Here is a 22,101-nt window from a genome sequence, read left to right on the forward strand (position 1 = left end):
TGCTAATGCACTCACTCAGCTGCTCCCAAAACATTTGCCTCTCATGATCTTTCTTCTCATGACCAGGTGCATAGATACCAATAATCACCCATCTCTCTCCCTCCACTTTCAGTTTTACCCATATCAACCTAGGGTTTACTTTCTTACACTCTATCACATATGCCCACAACTTCTGTTTCAGGAGTAGTGCTACTCCTTCCTTTGCTCTGAACTGCTGACTTTACTCCCAAGACATTCCCAAATCACTCATCCCCTTTACCCTTGAGCTTTGTTTCACTCAGAGCCAAAACATCCAGGTTCCTTTCCTCAAACATGTACCTATCTCTCCCTTTTTCTCATCTTGGTTACATCCACACACATTTAGACACCCCAATCTGATCCTTCGAGGAGGATGAGTACTCCCCGCATGACTCCTTCTTCTGTGCCCCTCTTAGAAAGTTAAAATACAAGGAGGGGAGGGTTTCTAGCCCCCGCTCCCATCCCCTTTAGTCGCCTTCTACAACACATGGGATCGCGTGGGAAGTACTCTTTCTCCCCTATCCCCAGGATAGGGGAATTTATTGAAAATGGGGTTGACCATACTGTTGACTGCTTGGTGAGAATATTCAGTGTATGCATGGTGAAGTGCCTGAGGATTGGCAGAATGCATGCATAGTGCCATTGTACAAAGGCAAAGGGGATAAAGGTGAGTGCTCAAATTACAGAGGTATGAGTTTGTTGAGTATTCCTAGGAAAGTTTATAGCAGGCTATTGATTGCGAGGGTGAAGGCATGTACAGAGCATAAGATTGGGGAAGAGCAGTGTGGTTTCAGAAGTGGTAGAGGATGTGTGGATCAGGTGTTTGCTTTGAAGAATGTATGTGAGAAATATTTAGAAAAGCAAATGGATTTATATGTAGCATTTATGGATCTGGAGAAGGCATATGATAGAGTTGATAGAGATGCTCTGTGGAAGGTATTAAGCGTATATGGTGTGGGAGGTAAGTTGCTAAAAGCAGTGAAAAGTTTTTATCGAGGATGTAAGGCATGTGTACAAGTAGAAAGAGCAGAAAGTGATTGGTTTCCAGTGAATGTTGGTTTGCGGTAGTGGTGTGTGATGTCTCGATGGTTGTTTAATTTGTTTATGGATGAGGTTGTTAGGGAGGTGAATGCAAGAGTTTTGGAGAGAGGGCAAGTATGCAGCCTGATGTTGATGAGAGGGCTTGGGAAGTGAAGCAGTCATTGTTTGCTGATGATACAGCACTGGTGGCTAATTTGGGTGTGAAACTGCAGAAGCTGGTGACTGAGTTTGGTAAAGTGTGTGAAAGAAGAATGCTGAGAGTAAATGTAATAAGAGCAATGTTATTAGGTTCAGTAGGGTTGAGGGGCAAGTCAATTTGGAATAAGGTTGAATGGAGGAAAACTGGAGGAGATGAAGCGTTTTAGATATCTGGAAGTGGATTTGGCAGCAGATGTAACCATAGAAGCGGAAGTGAGTCACAGGATTGGGGAGGGGATGAAGGTTCTGGGAGTGTTGAAGTGTTGGGAGAGCAAAATTGTTATATTTGAAGGAATAGTGGTTCCAACAATGTTATATGGTTATGAGGCGTGGGCTATAGATAGGATTTTGAGGAGAAGGGTGGATGTGTTGGAAATGAAATGTTTGAGGACAATATATGTTGTGAGGTGGTTTGATCGAGTAAGTAATGAAGGGGTAAGAGAGATGTGTGATGATAAAAAGAGTGTGGTTGAGAGAGCAGAAAAGGGTGTCTTGAAATGGTTTGGTCACATGGAGAGAATGAGTGAGGAAAGATTGATAAAGAGGACATGGGTGTCAGAGGTGGAGGGAACGAGAAGTTGAAGACCAATTTGCAGGTGGAAGGATGGAGTGAAAAAGATTTTGAGCAATTGGGGCCTGAACATACAGGAGGGTGAATGGTGTGCAAAAATAGAGTAAATTGGAATGATGTAGTATACTGGGGTCGACATGCTGTCAGTGGATTGAACCAGGGCATATGAAGGGTCTAGGGTAAAACATGGAAAGTTTTGTGGGGTCTGGTTGTGGAAAGGGAGCTGTGGTTTCAGTGCATTACACATGACAGGGAGTAACTGAGCGTGAATGAATGTAGCTTTTTGTCTTTTCCTAGTGCTACATCGTTGGGGGAGGGGGAGATGCTGTTTCATGTGTGGCAGGGTGGCAATGGGAATGAATGAAGGCAGCAAGTATGACTATGTACATGTGTATATATGCATATGTATTTCTGTGTATGTATATGTATGTATACGTTGAAATGTATAGGTATGCATATGTGTGTGTGTGGGCATGAATATATTTTCATGTGCATGTGGGTGGGTTGGGCCATTCTTTTGTCTGTTTCCTTGCACTCCTTTGCTAATGCAGGAGACAGCAACAAAGTATAATGAAAATAAAAAATATAAAGGAGACGGGAGTGGGTGGCTGTAACCCTCCCCTCCTTGTATTTTAACTTTCTAAAAGAGGAAACAGAAGAAGGAGTCACGCGGGGAGTGCTCATCCTCCTCGAAGGCTCAGATTGGGGTGTCTAAATGTGTGTGGATGTAACCAAGATGAGAAAAAGCAGAGATAGGTAGTATGTTTGAGGAAAGGAACCTGGATGTTTTGGGTCTGAGTGAAATGAAGCTCAAGGGTAAAGGGGAAGAGTGGTTTGGGAATGTCTTGGGAGTAAAGTCAGGGGTTAGTGAGAGGACAAGAGCAAGGGAAGGAGTAGCCCTACTCCTGAAACAGGAGTGGTGGGAGTACGTGATAGAGTGTAAGAAAGTAAACTCTAGATTGATATGGGTAAAACTGAAAGTGGATGGAGAGAGATGGGTGATTATTGGTGCATATGCACCTGGGCATGAGAAGAAAGATCATGAGAGGCAAGTGTTTTGGGAGCAGCTGAGTGAGTGTGTTAGTAGTTTTGATGCTCGAGACTGGGTTATAGTGATGGGTGATTTGAATGCAAAGGTGAGTAATGTGGTAGTTGAGTGAATAATTGGTATACATGGGGTGTTCAGTGTTGTAAATGGAAATGGTGAAGAGCTTGTAGATTTATGTGCTGAAAAAGGACTGGTGATTGGGAGTACCTGGTTTAAAAAGAGAGATAAATACATAAGTATATGTATGTAAGTAGGAGAGATGGCCAGAGAGTGTTATTGGATTACATGTTAATTGATAGGCGCGCGAAAGAGAGACTTTTGGATGTTAATGTGCTGAGAGGTGCAACTGGAGGGATGTCTGATCATCATCTTGTGGAGGCAAAGGTGAAGATTTGTAGAGGTTTTCAGAAAAGAAGAGAGAATGTTGGGGTGAAAAGAGTGGTGAGAGTAAATGAGCTTGGGAAGGAGACTTGTGTGAGGAAGTACCAGGAGAGACTGAGTACAGAATGGAAAAAGGTGAGAACTAAGGAGGTAAGGGGAGTGGGGGAGGAATGGGATGTATTTAGGGAAGCAGTGATGGCTTGCGCAAGAGATGGTTGTGGCATGAGAAGCGTGGGAGGTGGGCAGATAGAAAGGGTAGTGAGTGGTGGGATGAACAAGTAAGAGTATTAGTGAAAGAGAAGAGAGAGGCATTTGGACAATTTTTGCAGGGAAATAATGCAAATGAGTGGGAGATGTATAAAAGAAAGAGGCAGGAGGTCAAGAGAAAGGCGCAAGAGGTGAAAAAGAGGGCAAATGAGAGTTTGGGTGAGAGAGTATCATTAAATCTTAGGGAGAATAAAAAGATGTTTTGGAAGGAGGTAAATAAAGTGCATAAGACAAGGGAGCAAGTGGGAACTTCAGTGAAGGGGGCTAATGGGGAGGTGATAACAAGTAGTGGTGATGTGAGAAGGAGATGGAGTGAGTATTTTGAAGGTTTGTCGAATGTGTTTGATGATAGAGTGGCAGATATAGGGTGTTTTGGTTGTGGTGTTGTGCAAAGTGAGAGGGTTAGGGAAAATGATTTGGTAAACAGAGAAGAGGTAGTAAAAGCTTTGCAGAAGATGAAAGCTGGGAAGGCAGCGGGTTTGGATGGTACTGCAGTGGAATTTATTAAAAAAGGGGGTGACTTTATTGTCGACTGGTTGGTAAGGATATTTAATGTATTTATGACTCATGGTGAGGTGCCTGAGGATTGGAGGAATGCTTGCATAGTGCCATTGTACAAAGGCAAAGGGGATAAAAGTGAGTGCTCAAATTACAGAGGTATAAGTTTATTGAGTATTCCTGGGAAATTATATGGGAGGGTATTGATTGAGAGGGTGAAGGCATGTACAGAGCATCAGATTGGGGAATAGCAGTGTGGTTTTGGAAGTGGTAGAGGATGTGTGGATCAGGTGTTTGCTTTGAAGAATGTATGTGAGAAATACTAAGAAAAACTAAATACTAAGAAAAACTAAATACTAAAAACTAAATACTAAATACTAAGAAAAACTAAATACTAAGAAAAGCAAATGGATTTGTATGTAGCATTTATGGAACTGGAGAAGGCATATGATAAAGTTGATAGAGATGCTCTGTGGAAGGTATTAAGAATATATGGTGTGGGAGGCAAGTTGTTAGAAGCAGTGAAAAATTTTTATCAAGGATGTAAGGCATGTGTACATGTAGGAAGAGAGGAAAGTGATTGGTTCTCAGTGAATGTATGTTTGCGGCAGGGGTGTGTGATGTCTCCATGGTTGTTTAATTTGTTTATGGATGGGGCTGTTAGGGAGGTGAATGCAAGAGTTTTGGAAAGAGGGGCAAGTATGTAGTCTGTTGTGGATGAGAGAGCTTGGGAAGTGAGTCAGTTGTTGTTCGCTGATGATACAGCGCTGGTGGCTGATTCGGGTGATAGACTGCAGAAGCTGGTGAGTGACTTTGGTAAATGTATGAAAGAAGAAAGCTGAGTGTAAATGTGAATAAGAGCAAGGTTATTAGGTACAGTAGGGTTAAGGGACAAGTCAATTGGGAGGTAAGTTTGAATGGAGAAAAACTGGAGGAAGTGAAGTGTTTTAGATATCTGGGAGTGGATTTGGCAGCGGATGGAACCATGGAAGCGGAAGTGAATCATAGAGTGGGGGAGGGGGCGAAATTTCTGGGAGCGTTGAAGAATGTGTGGAAGTCGAGAACATTATCTTGGAAAGCAAAAATGGGTGTTTGAAGGAATAGTGGTTCCAACAATGTTATATGGTTGCGAGATGTGGGCTATGGATAGAGTTGTGCGCAGGAGGGTGGATGTGCTGGAAATGAGATGTTTGAGGACAATATGTGGTGTGTGGTGGTTTGATCGAGTAAGTAATAATAGGGTAAGAGAGATGTGTGGTAATAAAAAGAGTGTGGTTGAGAGAGCAGAAGAGGGTGTTTTGAAATGGTTTGGTCACATGGAGAGAATGAGTGAGGAAAGATTGACCAAGAGGATATATGTGTCAGAGGTGGAGGGAATAAGAAGTGGGAGACCAAATTGGAGGTGGAAAGATGGAGTGAAAAAGATTTTGAGTGATTGGGGCCTGAACATGCAGGAGGGTGAAAGGTGTGCAAGGAGTAGAGTGAATTGGAACGATGTGGTATACCGGGGTCGACGTGCTGTCAATGGATTGAACCAGGGCATGTGAAGTGTATGGGTTAGACCATGGAAAGTTCTGTGGGGTCTGGATGTGGAAAGGGAGCTGTGGTTTCGGTGCATTATTACATGACATCTAGAGACTGAGTGTGAATGAATGGGGCCTTTGTTGTGCTACCAAGCGCACATGAGGGGGGAGGAGGTTGTTATTTCATGTGTGGCGGGGTGGCGATGGGAATGAATAAAGGCAGACAGTATGAATTATGTACATGTTTATATATGTATATGTCTGAGTGTATATATATATATATATGTATACGTTGAGATGTATAGGTATGTATATTTGCGTGTGTGGACGTGTATGTATATACATGTGTATGTGGGTGGGTTTGGCCATTGTTTCATCTGTTTCCTTGTGTTACCTCGCTAACGCGGGAGAGCGACAAAGCAAAATAAATAAATATATATATATATATATATATATATATATATATATATATATATATATATATATATATATATTATATTGTTGACTGGTTGGTAAGGTTATTTAATGTATGTATGACTCATGGTGAGGTGCCTGAGGATTGGCGGAATGCGTTCATAGTGCCATTGTACAAAGGCAAAGGGGATAAGATTGAGTGCTCAAATTACTGAGGAATAAGTTTGTTGAGTATTCCTGGTAAAGTATATGGGAGGGTATTGATTGAGAGGGTGAAGGCATGTTCAGAGCATCAGATTGGGGAAGAGCAGTGTGGTTTCAGAAGTGGTAGAGGATGTGTGGATCAGGTGTTTGCTTTGAAGAATGTATGTGAGAAATACTTAGAAAAGCAAATGGATTTGTATGTAGCATTTATGGATCTGGAGAAGGCATATGATAGAGTTGATAGAGATGCTCTGTGGAAGGTATTAAGAATATATGGTGTGGGAGGCAAGTTGTTAGAAGCAGTGAAAAGTTTTTATCGAGGATGTAAGGCATGTGTACGTGTAAGTAGAGAGGAAAGTGATTGGTTCTCAGTGAATGTAGGTTTGCGGCAGGGATGTGTGATGTCCCCATGGTTGTTTAATTTGTTTATGGATGGGGCTGTTAGGGAGTTGAATGCAAGAGTTTTGGAAAGAGGGGCAAGTATGAAGTCTGTTGTGAATGAGAGAGCTTGGGAAGTGAGTCAGCTGTTGTTCGCTGATGATACAGCACTGGTGGCTGATTCATGTGAGAAACTGCAGAAGCTGGTGACTGAGTTTGGTAAAGTGTGTGAAAGAAGAAAGTTAAGAGTAAATGTGAATAAGAGCAAGGTTATTAGGTACAGTAGGGTTGAGGGTCAAGTCAATTGGGAGGTAAGTTTGAATGGAGAAAAACTGGAGGAAGTAAAGTGTTTTAGATATCTGGGAGTGGATCTGTTGAATGGAGAAAAACTGGAAGAAGTAAAGTGTTTTAGATATCTGGGAGTGGATCTGGCAGCGGATGGAACCATGGAAGCGGAAGTGAATCATAGGGTGGGGGAGGGGGCGAAAATCCTGGGAGCCTTGAAGAATGTTTGGAAGTCGAGAACATTATCTGGGAAAGCAAAAATGGGTATGTTTGAAGGAATAGTGGTTCCAACAATGTTGTATGGTTGCGAGGCGTGGGCTATGGATAGAGTTGTGCGCAGGAGGGTGGATGTGCTGGAAATGAGATGTTTGAGGACAATGTGTGGTGTGAGGTGGTTTGATCGAGTAAGTAATGTAAGGGTAAGAGAGATGTGTGGAAATGAAAAGAGTGTGGTTGAGAGAGCAGAAGAGGGTGTTTTGAAATGGTTTGTGCACATGGAGAGAATGAGTGAGGAAAGATTGACCAAGAGGATATATGTGTCAGAGGTGGAGGGAACGAGGAGAAGTGGGAGACCAAATTGGAGGTGGAAAGATTGAGTGAAAAAGATTTTGTGTGATCGGGGCCTGAACATGCAGGAGGGTGAAAGGCGGGCAAGGAATAGAGTGAATTGGATCAATGTGGTATACCGGGGTTGACGTGCTGTCAGTGGATTAAATCAGGGCATGTGAAGCATCTGGGGTAAACCATGGAAAGTTGTGTGGGGCCTGGATGTGGAAAGGGAGCTGTGGTTTCGGGCATTATTGCATGACAGCTAGAGACTGAGTGTGAACTAGAGGGGCCTTTGTTGTCTTTTCCTAGTGCTACCTCGCACACATGAGGGGGGAGGGGGATGGTATTCCATGTGTGGCGAGGTGGCGATGGGAATGAATAAAGGCAGACAGTGTGAATTGTGTGCATGGGTATATATGTATGTGTCTGTGTGTGTATATGTATGTGTACATTGAGATGTATAGGTATGTATATTTGCGTGTGTGGATGTGTATGTATATACATTGTGTATGGGGGTGGGTTGGGCCATTTCTTTCATCTGTTTCCTTGTGCTACCTCGCAAACGCGTTGTTTAATTTGTTTATGGATGGGGTTGTTAGGGAGGTGAATGCAAGAGTTTTGGAAAGAGGGGCAAGTATGAAGTCTGTTGGGGATGAGAGAGCTTGGGAAGTGAGTCAGTTGTTGTTCGCTGATGATACAGCGCTGGTGGCTGATTCATGTGAGAAACTGCAGACGCTGGTGACTGAGTTTGGTAAAGTGTGTGAAAGAAGAAAGTTAAGAGTAAATGTGAATAAGAGCAAGGTTATTAGGTACAGTAGGGTTGAGGGTCAATTCAATTGGGAGGTGAGTTTGAATGGAGAAAAACTGGAGGAAGTGAAGTGTTTTAGATATCTGGGAGTGGAACTGGCAGCGGATGGAACCATGGAAGCGGAAGTGGATCACAGGGTGGGGGAGGGGGCGAAAATCCTGGGGGCCTTGAAGAATGTGTGGAAGTCGAGAACATTATCTCGGAAAGCAAAAATGGGTATGTTTGAAGGAATAGTGGTTCCAACAATGTTGTATGGTTGCGAGGCGTGGGCTATGGATAGAGTTGTGCGCAGGAGGATGGATGTGCTGGAAATGAGTTGTTTGAGGACAATGTGTGGTGTGAGGTGGTTTGATCGAGTAAGTAACGTAAGGGTAAGAGAGATGTGTGGAAATAAAAAGAGCGTGGTTGAGAGAGCAGAAGAGGGTGTTTTGAAGTGGTTTGGGCACATGGAGAGGATGAGTGAGGAAAGATTGACCAAGAGGATATATGTGTCGGAGGTGGAGGGAACAAGGAGAAGAGGGAGACCAAATTGGAGGTGGAAAGATGGAGTGAAAAAGATTTTGTGTGATCGGGGCCTGAACATGCAGGAGGGTGAAAGGAGGGCAAGGAATAGAGTGAATTGGAGCGATGTGGTATACCGGGGTTGACGTGCTGTCAGTGGATTGAAGCAGGGCATGTGAAGCGTCTGGGGTAAACCATGGAAAGCTGTGTAGGTATGTATAATTGCGTGTGTGGACGTATGTATATACATGTGTATGGGGGTGGGTTGGGCCATTTCTTTCGTCTGTTTCCTTGCGCTACCTCGCAAACGCGGGAGACAGCGACAAAGTATAATAAAAATAAAAAATATATATATATATATATATATATATATATATATATATATATATATATTATATATATATATATATATATATATATTCTTTTTTTTCTTTCTTTTCCTGCATTAGCAAGATAGCGTTAAGAACCGAGGACTGAGCCTAAGAGGGAAAATAAGTTGATATTATCCATGTTGTGGTTTCTCATTGGCCAAGGGCAACCCCAGGGCAAACCATTGGAGTCATGATTAGTGGTTATTGAAGGTTGAGTGAAGTTTAGCACTTCCTTACTGGAAATATTGAGGGTTGAAAGGTCTTAACCCACGTATTCCTGAAGAATATACCTCCAACTTGTGTGACACCACCTTAAGGCGAAAAGTTTTTCAGTTTTTTAATTCTACATTTTTGTGCAAAGAAAAAGTTACAGGAGTTCCCCATATAAAGATATTTTTGAAATGCGAGTATTATCTAAATAATATTCATATCTTTTGATGTTATAAAGAATTTCATTGTCATGAATCTGTAGAAATGGGAGTATTATCCAAAAATTTTTCATATCTTTTCATATTAGTTGCATTTGGAACACAATTCTGTATTAAGAAAATTGCTTAAGGCCGCCTACGATCACTGCTGACATACATTTAACATCAAAGAAGTTGATGCTTCATATTCTGATAAGACCTTGCTTGGTGACACTGCTACTGTGGTTAGTTGTAGCATTTTGCAATTAAACACTGTTTTGGGGTGAGCTTACATCCTGAATATTTCACCTGACCACAGTTGTTGATAAAAATCATCATTCCATTTCACTGTAACACATCATTATCCAAAACATCCCACAGTATGTTTGAAATACCTATTGTACATGGTCTAGTGATTTGTATGTATTGTTTGTGAAAGATTAAGCATTATGATTTAATGTGCCTTGTCTGTCAACTGAAATTAAGTGCCAAAGTAAGTGTTTTCATATGAATAAAAATGTATTGGTTACCTTTTAATGCAATGATTATAATCTTGAATAGGTGTGTATCGAATTGGTTACAAAAACACAACTACCAACAAAGCCCAGCGTATGGATGTTTTGGTCATGGAGAATTTGTTTTATCAGCGAAATATTACTCACAAGTTTGACCTGAAAGGATCAATCAGAAATAGACTTGTAAACACATCTGGGAAAGAGGTGAGATTTAGTCATGTATTTAAGTATAAGATAAGATATTTGGTAATAAAACAGACTCATCTGCTAAAGTTTAATGTGTCCCCATAAAGACATGTCCTGCACAGTTATAAATAAATGCATGCATTGTTGGTGGATACTCTGAGTTTTATAGTTTTTGAGTTTAAATCATGTCTGTGTACTCACACTGTTGTAAGTAAAGCAATCTTGGCTTCCATGTAATTACTTATTGTTGGTGCTTATTTAATTTGTAATTCTTTTCTAAGAGTAGCCAGTAAAATGTCAGTAGTGTTTGGGAAATACACCTCAGGGGAGAGGGTTTTCTGCTGTCCATGAAATTTGATTACCAGATCTTTGTGTCCCATGGAATATAGATTTTTATAGTTCAGAAACCTCTGAAATTCAGATAATCTTGGGCATTAGGGCCTAATTCCAAAACTCAGAAAATTCACACTGTACCCTTCATTTTTACATGGTCATTCCTAAATTTGGAAAATTCCAGAATTCAGAAAGGCCCAGGTCCCTGGCAGCCTGAATTTTAGAGGTTATTCTGTATCATGATAAAGCCTCCCTTCTGACAGTTGTTTATTATTGGGTATCTGCAGTATTTGGCATTTACTACACTAAAAAATTATGTTAGGAAGTTATGGCACTTTCATTGTGTTTTATGTACTCTGAGAAGTCAAGAAGTCTTTCACATTCATATTTTACAGGAGTCAGAACTGGTGCTGCTGGATGAAAATCTGCTTAGGATGGCATGTTCTTCCCCATTGTATGTAAGACCTCACAGCAAGACTGTTTTAAGTCGTGCCATTGCTGCAGACACAGTGTTTCTGTCCCAGCAGCTTATCATGGATTACTCCCTTCTTGTTGGTATTGACAGCACTGCAAATGAACTCATTATTGGAATAATAGGTGTGTGACAAAGTCTTATGAGGTTTTAGTTCTTGCACTGGTTTGTCATTTGTTCATTCTTTTGAAATTAGGTGTGTCATGAAACTGTCATTATTTATGCACTCTTCAGTGAGAAGGATTGTTAACATATGGAACAATTTGCCAGGGAAAGAGGTTGAAAGCAATGCCATAGATACATTTCAGAGTAGATTTGATGCATACTTCACTTCAAGTCCACGACTTTCATTATTTTTGCCTCCATAGTCAAAATGACAATTTGCAGGTTATTGTCTTTGAATTACCTGTTTACCTTCTAACTTATACCATATTATTCTGTGAATTTCTGTTGTCTTCCACTGTCACAAACAGCCTTGAAAGTACCTAATGGTCTATTGCTTTTTGAAATCCTTTGTATTCATTCATTGACATCTCCTCTCTTAAAACTATACATAGTATTACTCATTATTGATTATAACTCCTGATATTAGCTGTTATCTTCATCCTAAGAGTGTTTAGTTCTTTATTCTGATGTTTTCATCTGTGCATGTTACAATAGATGTCGAGCATCAAGAGATGCAAGTGGAGGGATATCTGAAGACATAAATCGCAGTAGTAGTTTTTCCCAAGTAACCTTTAACCTGTCATGTGTGATGGAATTATTTTTGGCTGTTGTGTTTCTTTTGAATGAATATATAGTAATTTGTTAGTGAAAACTTAGTTCTGTGCTTTTAAATGTATGGAGAACCTAAGAATGTACCTCAAATTCTGGAATATGTGGTAGCTGATAAAGGATTTCAGGAATTTACAGAGTTCTGTTGCCTGACTTTAGGACATATACAAATCACTATACCATTCATTACATGTGAATTGATTGTTTATGTAAGCTTATTACTAATAATTTGCTTGTAATCATAGATAAGTAGTTATACTGAACACTAAGGTATGTGGATAGGATTTAGGACCAAAATTTGGGTACCAGTTTTGATCCACTCATCACATCAGCTGGCTTGTAGTAACATACCATGTGTTCTTTGATTAATTTTTTTTACCTCCTTCCTAAACATCTTTTTATTCTCCTTAGAATTTAATGACACTCTCTCACCCCAACTCTCATTTGCCCTCTTTTTCACCTCTTCGACCTTTCTCTTGACCTCCTGCCTTTTTCTTTTAGACATCTCCCAGTGATTTGCATTATTTCTCTGTGAAAATCATCCAAATGCCTCTATCTTCTCTTTCACTAACAATCTTACTTCTTCATCCCATCACTCATTACCCTTTCTAATCTACCCACCTCCCACCTTTCTCATGCCACAAGCATCTTTTGCACAAGCCATCACTGCTTTCTTAAATACATCCCATTCCTACCCTACTCCTCTTATGTCATTTACTCTCACTTTTTTCCATTCTGAACTCAATATCTCCAGGTACTTCCTCACACAAGTCTCCTTTCCAAGCTCACTTACTCTCACCACGCTCTTCATCCAACATTCTCTCCTCTTTTCTGAAAACCTCTACGCATCTTTACCTTCGCCTCCACAAGATAATGATCAGACATCCCTCCAGTTGCCCCTCTAAGCACATTAACATCCAAAAGTCTCCCTTTCACGTGCCTATCAATAAACATGTAATCACCCATGACTATAACCCGGTCTTCTGCCTCAAAGCTGCTAATGCACTCACTCAGCTGCTCCCAAAACAATTGCCTCTCATGATCTTTCTTCTCATGACCAGGTGCATAGGCACCAATAATCACCCATCTTTCTCCATCCACTTTCAGTTTTACCCATATCAATCTAGAGTTTACTTTCTTACACTCTATCACATACTCCCACAACTCTTGTTTCATGAGTAGTGCTACTCCTTCCTTTGCTCTCATCCTCTCACCAACCCCTGTCTTTACTCCAAAGACATTGCCAAACCACTCTTCCCCTTTACCCTTTCCTCAAACATATTACCTATCTCTCCTTTTTATCTCATCTTTGTTACATCCACACACATTTAGACTCTCCAGTCTAAGCCTTTGAGGAGGATGAGCAATCCCCGCATGACTCCTTTTGTTTCTCCTTTTAGAAAGTCATGCGGGGAGTGCTCATCCTGCTCGAACGCTCAGATTGGGATGGCTAAATGTGTGTGGATGTAACCAAGATGAGAAAAAAGGAGAGATAGGTAGTATGTTTGAGGAAAGGACCCTGGATGTTTTGGCTGTGAGTGAAACGAAGCTGAAGGGTAAAGGGGAAGAGTGGTTTGGGAATGTCTTGGGAGTAAAGTCAGCAGTTAGTGAGAGGACAAGAGGAGTAGCACTACTCCTGAAACAGAGTGGTGGGAGTATGTGATAGAGTGTAAGGAAGTAAACTCTAGATTGATATGGGTAAAGCTGAAAGTTGATGGAGAGAGATGGGTGATTATTGGTGCATATGCACCTGGGCATGAGAAGAAAGATCATGAGAGGCAAGTGTTTTGGGAACAGCTGAGTGAGTGTGTTAGCAGTTTTGAGGCATGAGACCGGGTTATAGTGATGGGTGATCTGAATGCAAAGGTGAGTAATGTGGCAGTTGAGGGAATGATTTGTGTACATGGGGTGTTCAGTGCTGTAAATGGAAATGGTGAAGAGCTTGTAGATTTATGTGCTGAAAAAGGACTAGTGATTGGGAATACCTGGTTTAAAAAGAGAGATATACATAAGTATACATATGTAAGTAGGAGAAAAACTTGAGGAAGTAAAGTGTTTTAGATATCTGGGAGTGGATCTGGCAGCGGATGGAACCATGGAAGCGGAAGTGGATCATAGGGTGGGGGAGGGGGCGAAAATTCTGGGAGCCTTGAAGAATGTGTGGAAGTCGAGAACATTATCTCGGAAAGCAAAAATGGGTATGTTTGAAGGAAGAGTGGTTCCAACAATGTTGTATGGTTGCGAGGCGTGGGCTATGGATAGAGTTGTGCGCAGGGGGATGGATGTGCTGGAAATGAGGTGTTTGAGGACAATGTGTGGTGTGAGGTGGTTTGATCGAGTAACAAATGTAAGGGTAAGAGAGATGTGTGGAAATAAAAAGAGCGTGGTTGAGAGAGCAGAAGAGGGTGTTTTGAAATGGTTTGGGCACATGGAGAGAATGAGTGAGGAAAGATTGACCAAGAGGATATATGTGTCGGAGGTGGAGGGAACGAGGAGAGGTGGGAGACCAAATTGGAGGTGGAAAGATGGAGTGAAAAAGATTTTGTGTGACTGGGGCCTGAACATGCAGGAGGGTGAAAGGAGGGCAAGGAATAGAGTGAATTGGATCGATGTGGTATACCGGGGTTGACGTGCTGTCAGTGGATTGAATCAGGGCGTGTGAAGCGTCTAGGGTAAACCATGGAAAGCTGTGTAGGTATGTATATTTCCATGTGTGGACGTATGTATATACATGTGTATGGGGATGGGTTGGGCCATTTCTTTCGTCTGTTTCCTTGCGCTACCTCGCAAACGCGGGAGACAGCGACAAAGCAAAAAAAAAAAAAAAGTAGGAGAGATGGCCAGAGAGCATTATTGGATCACGTGTTAATTGATAGGCATGCGAAAGAGAGACTTTTGGATGTTAATGTGCTGAGAGGTGCAACTGGAGGAATGTCTGATCATTATCTTGTGAAGGCGAAAGTGAAGATTTGTAGAGGTTCTCAGAAAAGAAGAGAGAATGTTGGGGTGAAAAAAGTGGTGAGAGTAAGTGAGCTTGGGAAGGAGACTTGTGTGAAGAAGTACCAGGAGAGACTGAGTACAGAATGGAAAAAGGTGAGAACAAAGGACGCAAGGGGAGGTGGGGGAGGAATGGAATGTATTTAGGGAAGCAATGATGGCTAGCGCAAAAGATGCTTGTGGCATGAGAAGCGTGGGAGGCGGGCAGGCTAGAAAGGGTAGTGAGTGGTGGGATGAAGAAGTGAGAGTAGTAGTGAAAGAGAAGAGACAGATATTTGGATGATTTTTGCAGGGAAATAATGCAAAGGAGTGGGAGATGTATAAAAGAAAGAGGCAGGAGGTCAAGAGAAAGGTGCAACAGGTGAAAAAGAGGGCAAATGAGAGTTTGGGTGAGAGAGTCTCATTAAATTTTAGGGAGAATAAAGATATGTTTTAAAAGGAGGTAGATAGAGTGCGTAAGACGAGGGAACAAAAGGCAACATCAGTGGAGGGGGCTAATGGGGAGTTGATAACAAGTAGTGGTGATGTGAGAAGGAGATGGAGTGAGTATTTTGAAGGTTTGTTGAATGTGTTTAATGATTGAGTGGCAGATATAGGGTGTTTTGGTCGAGGTGGTGTGCAAAGTGAGAGGGTTAGGGAAAATGATTTGGTAAAAAGAGAAGGTGGAAGGTGAGTGCTCAAATTACAGAGGTATAAGTTCGTTGAGTATTCCTGGTAAATTATATGGTAGGGTATTGATTGAGAGGGTGAAGGCATGTACAGAGCATCAGATTGAGGAAGAGCAGTGTCGTTTCAGAAGTGGTAGAGGATGTGTGGATCAGGTATTTGCTTTGAGGAATGTATGTGAGAAATACTTAGAAAAGCAAATGGATTTGTATGTAGCATTTATGGATCTGGAGAAGGCATATGACAGAGTTGATAGAGATGCTCTGTGGAAGGTATTAAGAATATATGGTGTGGGAGGCAAGTTGTTAGAAGCAGTGAAAAGTCTTTATCGAGGATGTAAGGCATGTGTACGTGTAGGAAGAGAGGAAAGTGATTGGTTCTCAGTGAATGTAGGTTTGCAGCAGGGGTGTGTGATGTCTCCATGGTTCCTTAATTTGTTTATGGATGGGGTTGTTAGGGAGGTGAATGCAAGAGTTTTGGAAAGAGGGGCAAGTATGCAGTCTGTTGTGGATGAGAGAGGTTGGGTAATGAGTCTGTTGTTGTTCGCTGATGATACAGCGCTGGTGGCTGATTCATGTGAGAAACTGTAGAAGCTGGTGACTGAGTTTGGTAAAGTGTGTGAAAGAAGAAAGTTGAGAGTAAATGTGAATAAGAGCAAGGTTATTAGGTACAGTAGGAATGATGGTCAAGTCAATTGGGAGGTAAGTTTGAATGGAGAAAAACTGGAGGAAGTGAAGTGTTTTAGATATATGGGAGTGGATTTGGCAGCGGATGGAACCATGGAAGTGGAAGTGAATCATAGGGTGGGGGAGGAGGCAAAACTTCTGGGAGTGTTGAAGAATGTGTGGAAGTCGAGAGCATTATCTCTGAAAGCAAAAATGGGTATGTTTGAAGGAATAGTGATTCCAACAATGTTATATGGTTGCGACGCATTGGCTATGGATAGAGTTGTGTGGAGGAGGGTGGATGTGCTGTAAATGAGATGCTTGAGGACAATATGTGGTGTGAGGTGGTTTGATTGAGTAAGTAATGTAAGGGTCAGAGAAATGTGTGGTAATGAAAAGAGTGTGGTTGAGAGAGCACAGGAGTGTGTTTTGAAATGGTTTGGTCACATGGAGAGAATGAGTGAGGAAAGATTGACCAAGAGGATATATGTGTCGGAGGTGGAGGGAACGAGGAGAAGTGGGAGACCAAATTAGAGGTGGAAAGATGGAGTGAAAAAGATTTTGAGTGATCGGGGCTTGAACATGCAGGAGGGTGAAAGGCGTGCAATGAATAGAGTGAATTGGAATGATATGGTATACCGGGGTCGACGTGCTGTCAGTGGATTGAACCAGGGCATATGAAGCGTCTGGGGTAAACCATGGAAAGTTCTGTGGGTCCTAGATGTGGAAAGTAAGCTGTGGTTTCAGTGCATTATTACATGACAGCTAGAGACTGAATGTGAGTGAATGTGGCCTTTGTTGTCTTCTCCTGGCGCTACCTTGCGCACATGAGGGGGGAAGGGGTTATTATTTCATGAGTGGAGAGGTGGCGATGGGAAGGAATAAAGGCAGACAGCATGAATTATGTACATGTGTATATATGTATTTGTCTGTGTATGTATATATATGTATACGTTGAGATGTATAGGTATGTATATTTGCGTGTGTGGACGTGTATGTATATACATGTGTATGTGAGTGGGTTGGGCCATTCTTTTGTCTGTTTCCTTGCACTACCTCGCTAACATGGGAGACAGCGACAAAGCAAGATGAATAAATGAATGGATAAATAAGATATATATATATATATATATATATATATATATATATATATATATATATATATATATGTGTGTGTGTGCATAGTGCCATTATACAAAGGCAAAGGGGATAAGAGTGAGTGCTCAAATTACAGAGGTATAAGTTTGTTGAGTATTCGTGGCAAATTATATGGGAGGGTATTGATTGAGAGGGTGAAGGCATGTACAGAGCATCAGATTGGGGAAGAGCAGTGTGGTTTCAGAAGTGGTAGAGGATGTGTGGATCAGGTGTTTGCTTTGAAGAATGTATGTGAGAAATACTTAGAAAAGCAAATGGATTTGTATGTAGCATTTATGGATCTGGAGAAGGCATATGATAGAGTTGATAGAGATGCTCTGTGGAAGGTATTAAGAATATATGGTGTGGGAGGCAAGTTGTTAGAAGCAGTGAAAAGTTTTTATCGAGGATGTAAGGCATGTGTACGTGTAGGAAGAGAGGAAAGTGATTGGTTCTCAGTGAATGTAGGTTTGCGGCAGGGGTGTGTGATGTCTCCATGGTTGTTTAATTTGTTTATGGATGGGGTTGTTAGGGAGGTGAATGCAAGAGTTTTGGAAAGAGGGGCAAGTATGAAGTCTGTTGGGGATGAGAGAGCTTGGGAAGTGAGTCAGTTGTTGTTCGCTGATGATACAGCGCTGGTGAGAAACTGCAGAAGCTGGTGACTGAGTTTGGTAAAGTGTGTGAAAGAAGAAAGTTAAGAGTAAATGTGAATAAGAGCAAGGTTATTAGGTACAGTAGGGTTGAGGGTCAAGTCAATTGGGAGGTGAGTTTGAATGGAGAAAAGCTGGAGGAAGTGAAGTGTTTTAGATATCTGGGAGTGGATCTGGCAGCGGATGGAACCATAAAAGCGGAAGTGGATCATAGGGTGGGGGAGGGGGCGAAAATTCTGGGGGCCTTGAAGAATGTGTGGAAGTCGAGAACATTATCTCGGAAAGCAAAAATGGGTATGTTTGAAGGAATAGTGGTTCCAACAATGTTGTATGGTTGCGAGGCGTGGACTATGGATAGAGTTGTGCGCAGGAGGATGGATGTGCTGGAAATGAGATGTTTGAGGACAATGTGTGGTGTGAGGTGGTTTGATCGAGTAAGTAACGTAAGGGTAAGAGAGATGTGTGGAAATAAAAAGAGCGTGGTTGAGAGAGCAGAAGAGGGTGTTTTGAAATGGTTTGGTCACATGGAGAGAATGAGTGAGGAAAGATTGACCAAGAGGATATATGTGTCGGAGGTGGAGGGAATGAGGAGAAGAGGGAGACCAAATTGTAGGTGGAAAGATGGAGTGAAAAAGATTTTGTGTGATCGGGGCCTGAACATGCAGGAGGGTGAAAGGAGGGCAGGGAATAGAGTGAATTGGAGTGATGTGGTATACTGGGGTTGATGTGCTGTCAGTGGATTGAATCAGGGCATGTGAAGCGTCTGGGGTAAACCATGGAAAGCTGTGTAGGTATGTATATTTGCGTGTGTGGACGTATGTATATACATGTGTATGGGGGTGGGTTGGGCCATTTCTTTCGTCTGTTTCCTTGCGCTACCTCGCAAACGCGGGAGACAGCGACAAAGCAAAAAAAAAAAAAACAAATATATATATATTTATATATAGACGCTTCACATGCCCTGATTCAATCCACTGACCGCATGTCAACCCCGGTATACCACATCGATCCAATTCACTCTATTCCTTGCCCTCCTTTCACCCTCCTGCATGTTCAGGCCCCGATCACACAAATCTTTTTCACTCCATCTTTCCACCTCCAATTTGGTCTGCCACTTCTCCTCGTTCCCTCCACCTCCGACACATATATCCTCTTGGTCAATCTTTCCTCACTAATTCTCTCCATGTGACCAAACCTTTTCAAAACACCCTCTTCTGCTCTCTCAACCAAACTCTTTTTATTACCACACATCTCTCTTACCTTATTATTACTCACTCGATCAAACCACCTCACACCAGACATTGTCCTCAAACATCTCATTTTCAGCACATCCAGCCTCCTCCGCACAACTCTATTTATAGCCTACACCTCGCAACCATATAACATTGTTGGAACCACTATTCCTTCAAACATACCCATTTTTGCTTTCCAAGATAATGTTCTTGACTTCCATACATTTTTCAATGCTCCCAGTACTTTCGCCCCCTCCCCCATCCTATGATTCTCTTCCGCTTCCATGCTTCCATCCGTTTCCAACTCCATTTCCAGATATCTAAGACACTTCACTTCCTCCAGTTTTTCTCCATTCAAACTTGCCTCCCAATTGACTTGTCCATCAACCGTACTGTACCTAATAACCTTGCTCTAATTCACATTTACTCTCAGCTTTCTTCATTGACACACTTTACCAAACTCAGTCACTAGCTTCTGTAGTTTCTCACCCAAATCAGCCACCAGCGCTGTATCATCAGCAAACAACTGACTCACCTCCCAAGCTCTCTCATCCACAACAGACTGCATACTTGTCCCTCTTTCCAAAACTCTTGCATTCACCTCCCTAACAACCTTATCCATAAACAAATCAAACAGCCGTAGAGACATCACCCACCCCTGCTACAAACCTACATTCACTGAGAACCAATCACTTTTGTCTCTTCCTACTCATACACATACCTTACATCCTCGATAAAATTCTTCACTGCTTATAACAACGTACCTCCCACACCATATATTCTTAATACCTTCCACAGAGCATCTCTATCAACTCTATGATATGCCTTCTCTAGATCCATAAATGCTGCGTACACATCCATTTGTATGTATGTATTGGGAATACCTGGGTTAAAAAGAGAGATATACATAAGTATATGTAAGTAAGTAGGAGAGAAGGCCAGAGAGTGTTATTGGATTACGTGTTGATAGGCACGCAAAAGAGAGACTCTTGGAGGTTAATGTGCTGATAGGTGCAACTGGAGGGATGTCTGATCATTATCTTGTGGATGTGAAGGTGAAGATTTGTAAAGGTTTTCAGAAAAGAAGAGAGAATGTTCGGGTGAAGAGAGTTGTGAGAGTAACTGAGCTTAGGAAGGAGACTTGTATGAGGAAGTACGAGGAGAGACTGAGTACAGAATGGAAAAAGGTGAGAACAAAGCACGTAAGGGGAGTTGGGAGGAATGGGATGTATTTAAGGAATCAGTGATGGCTTGTGCAAAATATGCTTGTGGCATGAGAAGTGTAGGAGGTGGGCAGATTAGAAAGGGTAGTGAATGGTAGGATGAAGTAAGATTATTAGTGAAAGAAGAGAGAGGCATTTGGACGATTTTTGCAGGGAAATAATTCAAATGAGTGGGAGATGTATACAAGAAAGAGGCAGGAGGTCAAGAGAAAGGTGCAAGAGGTGAAAAAGAGGGCAAATGAGAGTTGGGGTGAGAGAATATCATCAAATTTTGGGGAGAATAAAAAGATGTTTTGGAAGAAGGTAAACAAGTGCGTAAGACATGTGAACCAATTGAAACATCAGTGAAGGGGGCTAATGGGGAGGTGATAACAAGTAGTGGTGAAGTGAGAAGGAGATGGAGTGTTTATTTTGAAGGTTTGTTTAATGTGTTTGATGGTAGAGTGTCAGATATAGGGTGTTTTGGTTGAGGTGGTGTGCAAAGTGCAAGGGTTAGGGAGAATGACGTGGTAAACAGAAAAGAGGTAGTAAAAGTTTTGCGGAAGATGAAAGCTGGCAAGGTAATGGGTTTAGATGGTATTGCAGTGGAATTTATTAAAAAAGGGGGTGACTGTATTGTTGACTGGTTGGTAAGGATATTTAATGTATGTACGACTCATGGTGAGGTGCCTGAGGATATGTATATATATATATATATATATATATATATATATATATATATATATATATATATATATATATATATTCCCCCCCCCCTTTTAGAAAGTTAAAATACAATGAGGGGATGGTTTCTGGCCCCCCGCTCGCATCCCCTTTAGTCGCCTTCTATGAAACGTGAGGAATGCGTGGGAAGTATTCTTTCTCCCCTGTCCCCTGCCTTTATTTATCGCGATGGGAATAAATAAAGACAGACAGTATGAATTATGTACATGTGTATTTATGTATATGTCTGTGTGTGTATATATATGTGTACATTGAGATGTATAGGTATGTATATTTGCATGTGTGGATGTGTATGTATATACATGTGTATGTGGATGGGTTGGGCCATTCTTTCGTCTGTTTCCTTGCGCTACCTCGCTAACGCGGGAGACAGCGACAAAGCAAAATGAATATAGATAAATAAATATATATTCCCTCAAAGGATATTCCCTCAAAAGCCAAGTCCTCTGTTCTTAACGCTACCTCGCTAACGCGGGAAATGGCAAATAGTATGAAAAAAAAAAAAATATATATATATATATATATATATATATATATATATATATATATATATATATATATATATATATTTATATATATGTTTGAAGGAATAGTGGTTCCAACAATGTTGTGTGGTTGCGAGGCGTGGGCTATGGATAGAGTTGTGCGCAGGAGGGTGGATGTGCTGGAAATGAGATGTTTGAGGACAATATGTGGTGTGAGTTGGTTTGATTGAGTAAGTAATGTAAGGGTGAGAGAGATGTGTGAAAATAAAAAGAGTGTGGTTGAGAGAGCAGAAGAGGGTGTTTTGAAATGGTTTGGTCACATGGAGAGAATGAGTGGGGAAAGATTGACCAAAAGGATATATGTGTCAGAGGTGGAGGGAACGAGGAGAAGTGGGAGACCAAATTGGAGGTGAAAAGATGGAGTGAAAAAGATTTTGAGTGATCGGGGCCTGAACATGCAGGAGGGTGAAAGGCGTGCAAGGAATAGAGTGAATTGGAACGATGTGGTATACCGGGGTCGACGTGCTGTCAATGGATTGAACCAGGGCATGTGAAGCGTCTGGGGTAAACCATGCAAAGTG

General features: G+C 41.6%; 1 protein-coding gene across 4 annotated transcripts in view; it reads left to right on the forward strand.

The window, feature by feature from the left end:
* fab1 (fab1 kinase) overlaps nt 1-22,101 on the forward strand; it is a 1,098,541-nt gene that overhangs the window by 1,058,108 nt on the left and 18,332 nt on the right. For all 4 annotated transcript variants that reach the window (XM_071675364.1, XM_071675510.1, XM_071675419.1 and 1 more), the window contains 2 exons: nt 10,024-10,181; nt 10,892-11,093. In XM_071675364.1, the coding sequence (XP_071531465.1) occupies nt 10,024-10,181; nt 10,892-11,093 (360 nt within the window). The remainder of the gene's footprint in view (nt 1-10,023; nt 10,182-10,891; nt 11,094-22,101) is intronic.

The sequence above is a fragment of the Panulirus ornatus genome, chromosome 1 (assembly GCF_036320965.1).
Source record: "Panulirus ornatus isolate Po-2019 chromosome 1, ASM3632096v1, whole genome shotgun sequence".
In the NCBI taxonomy this organism is placed as follows: Eukaryota; Metazoa; Arthropoda; class Malacostraca; order Decapoda; family Palinuridae; genus Panulirus; species Panulirus ornatus.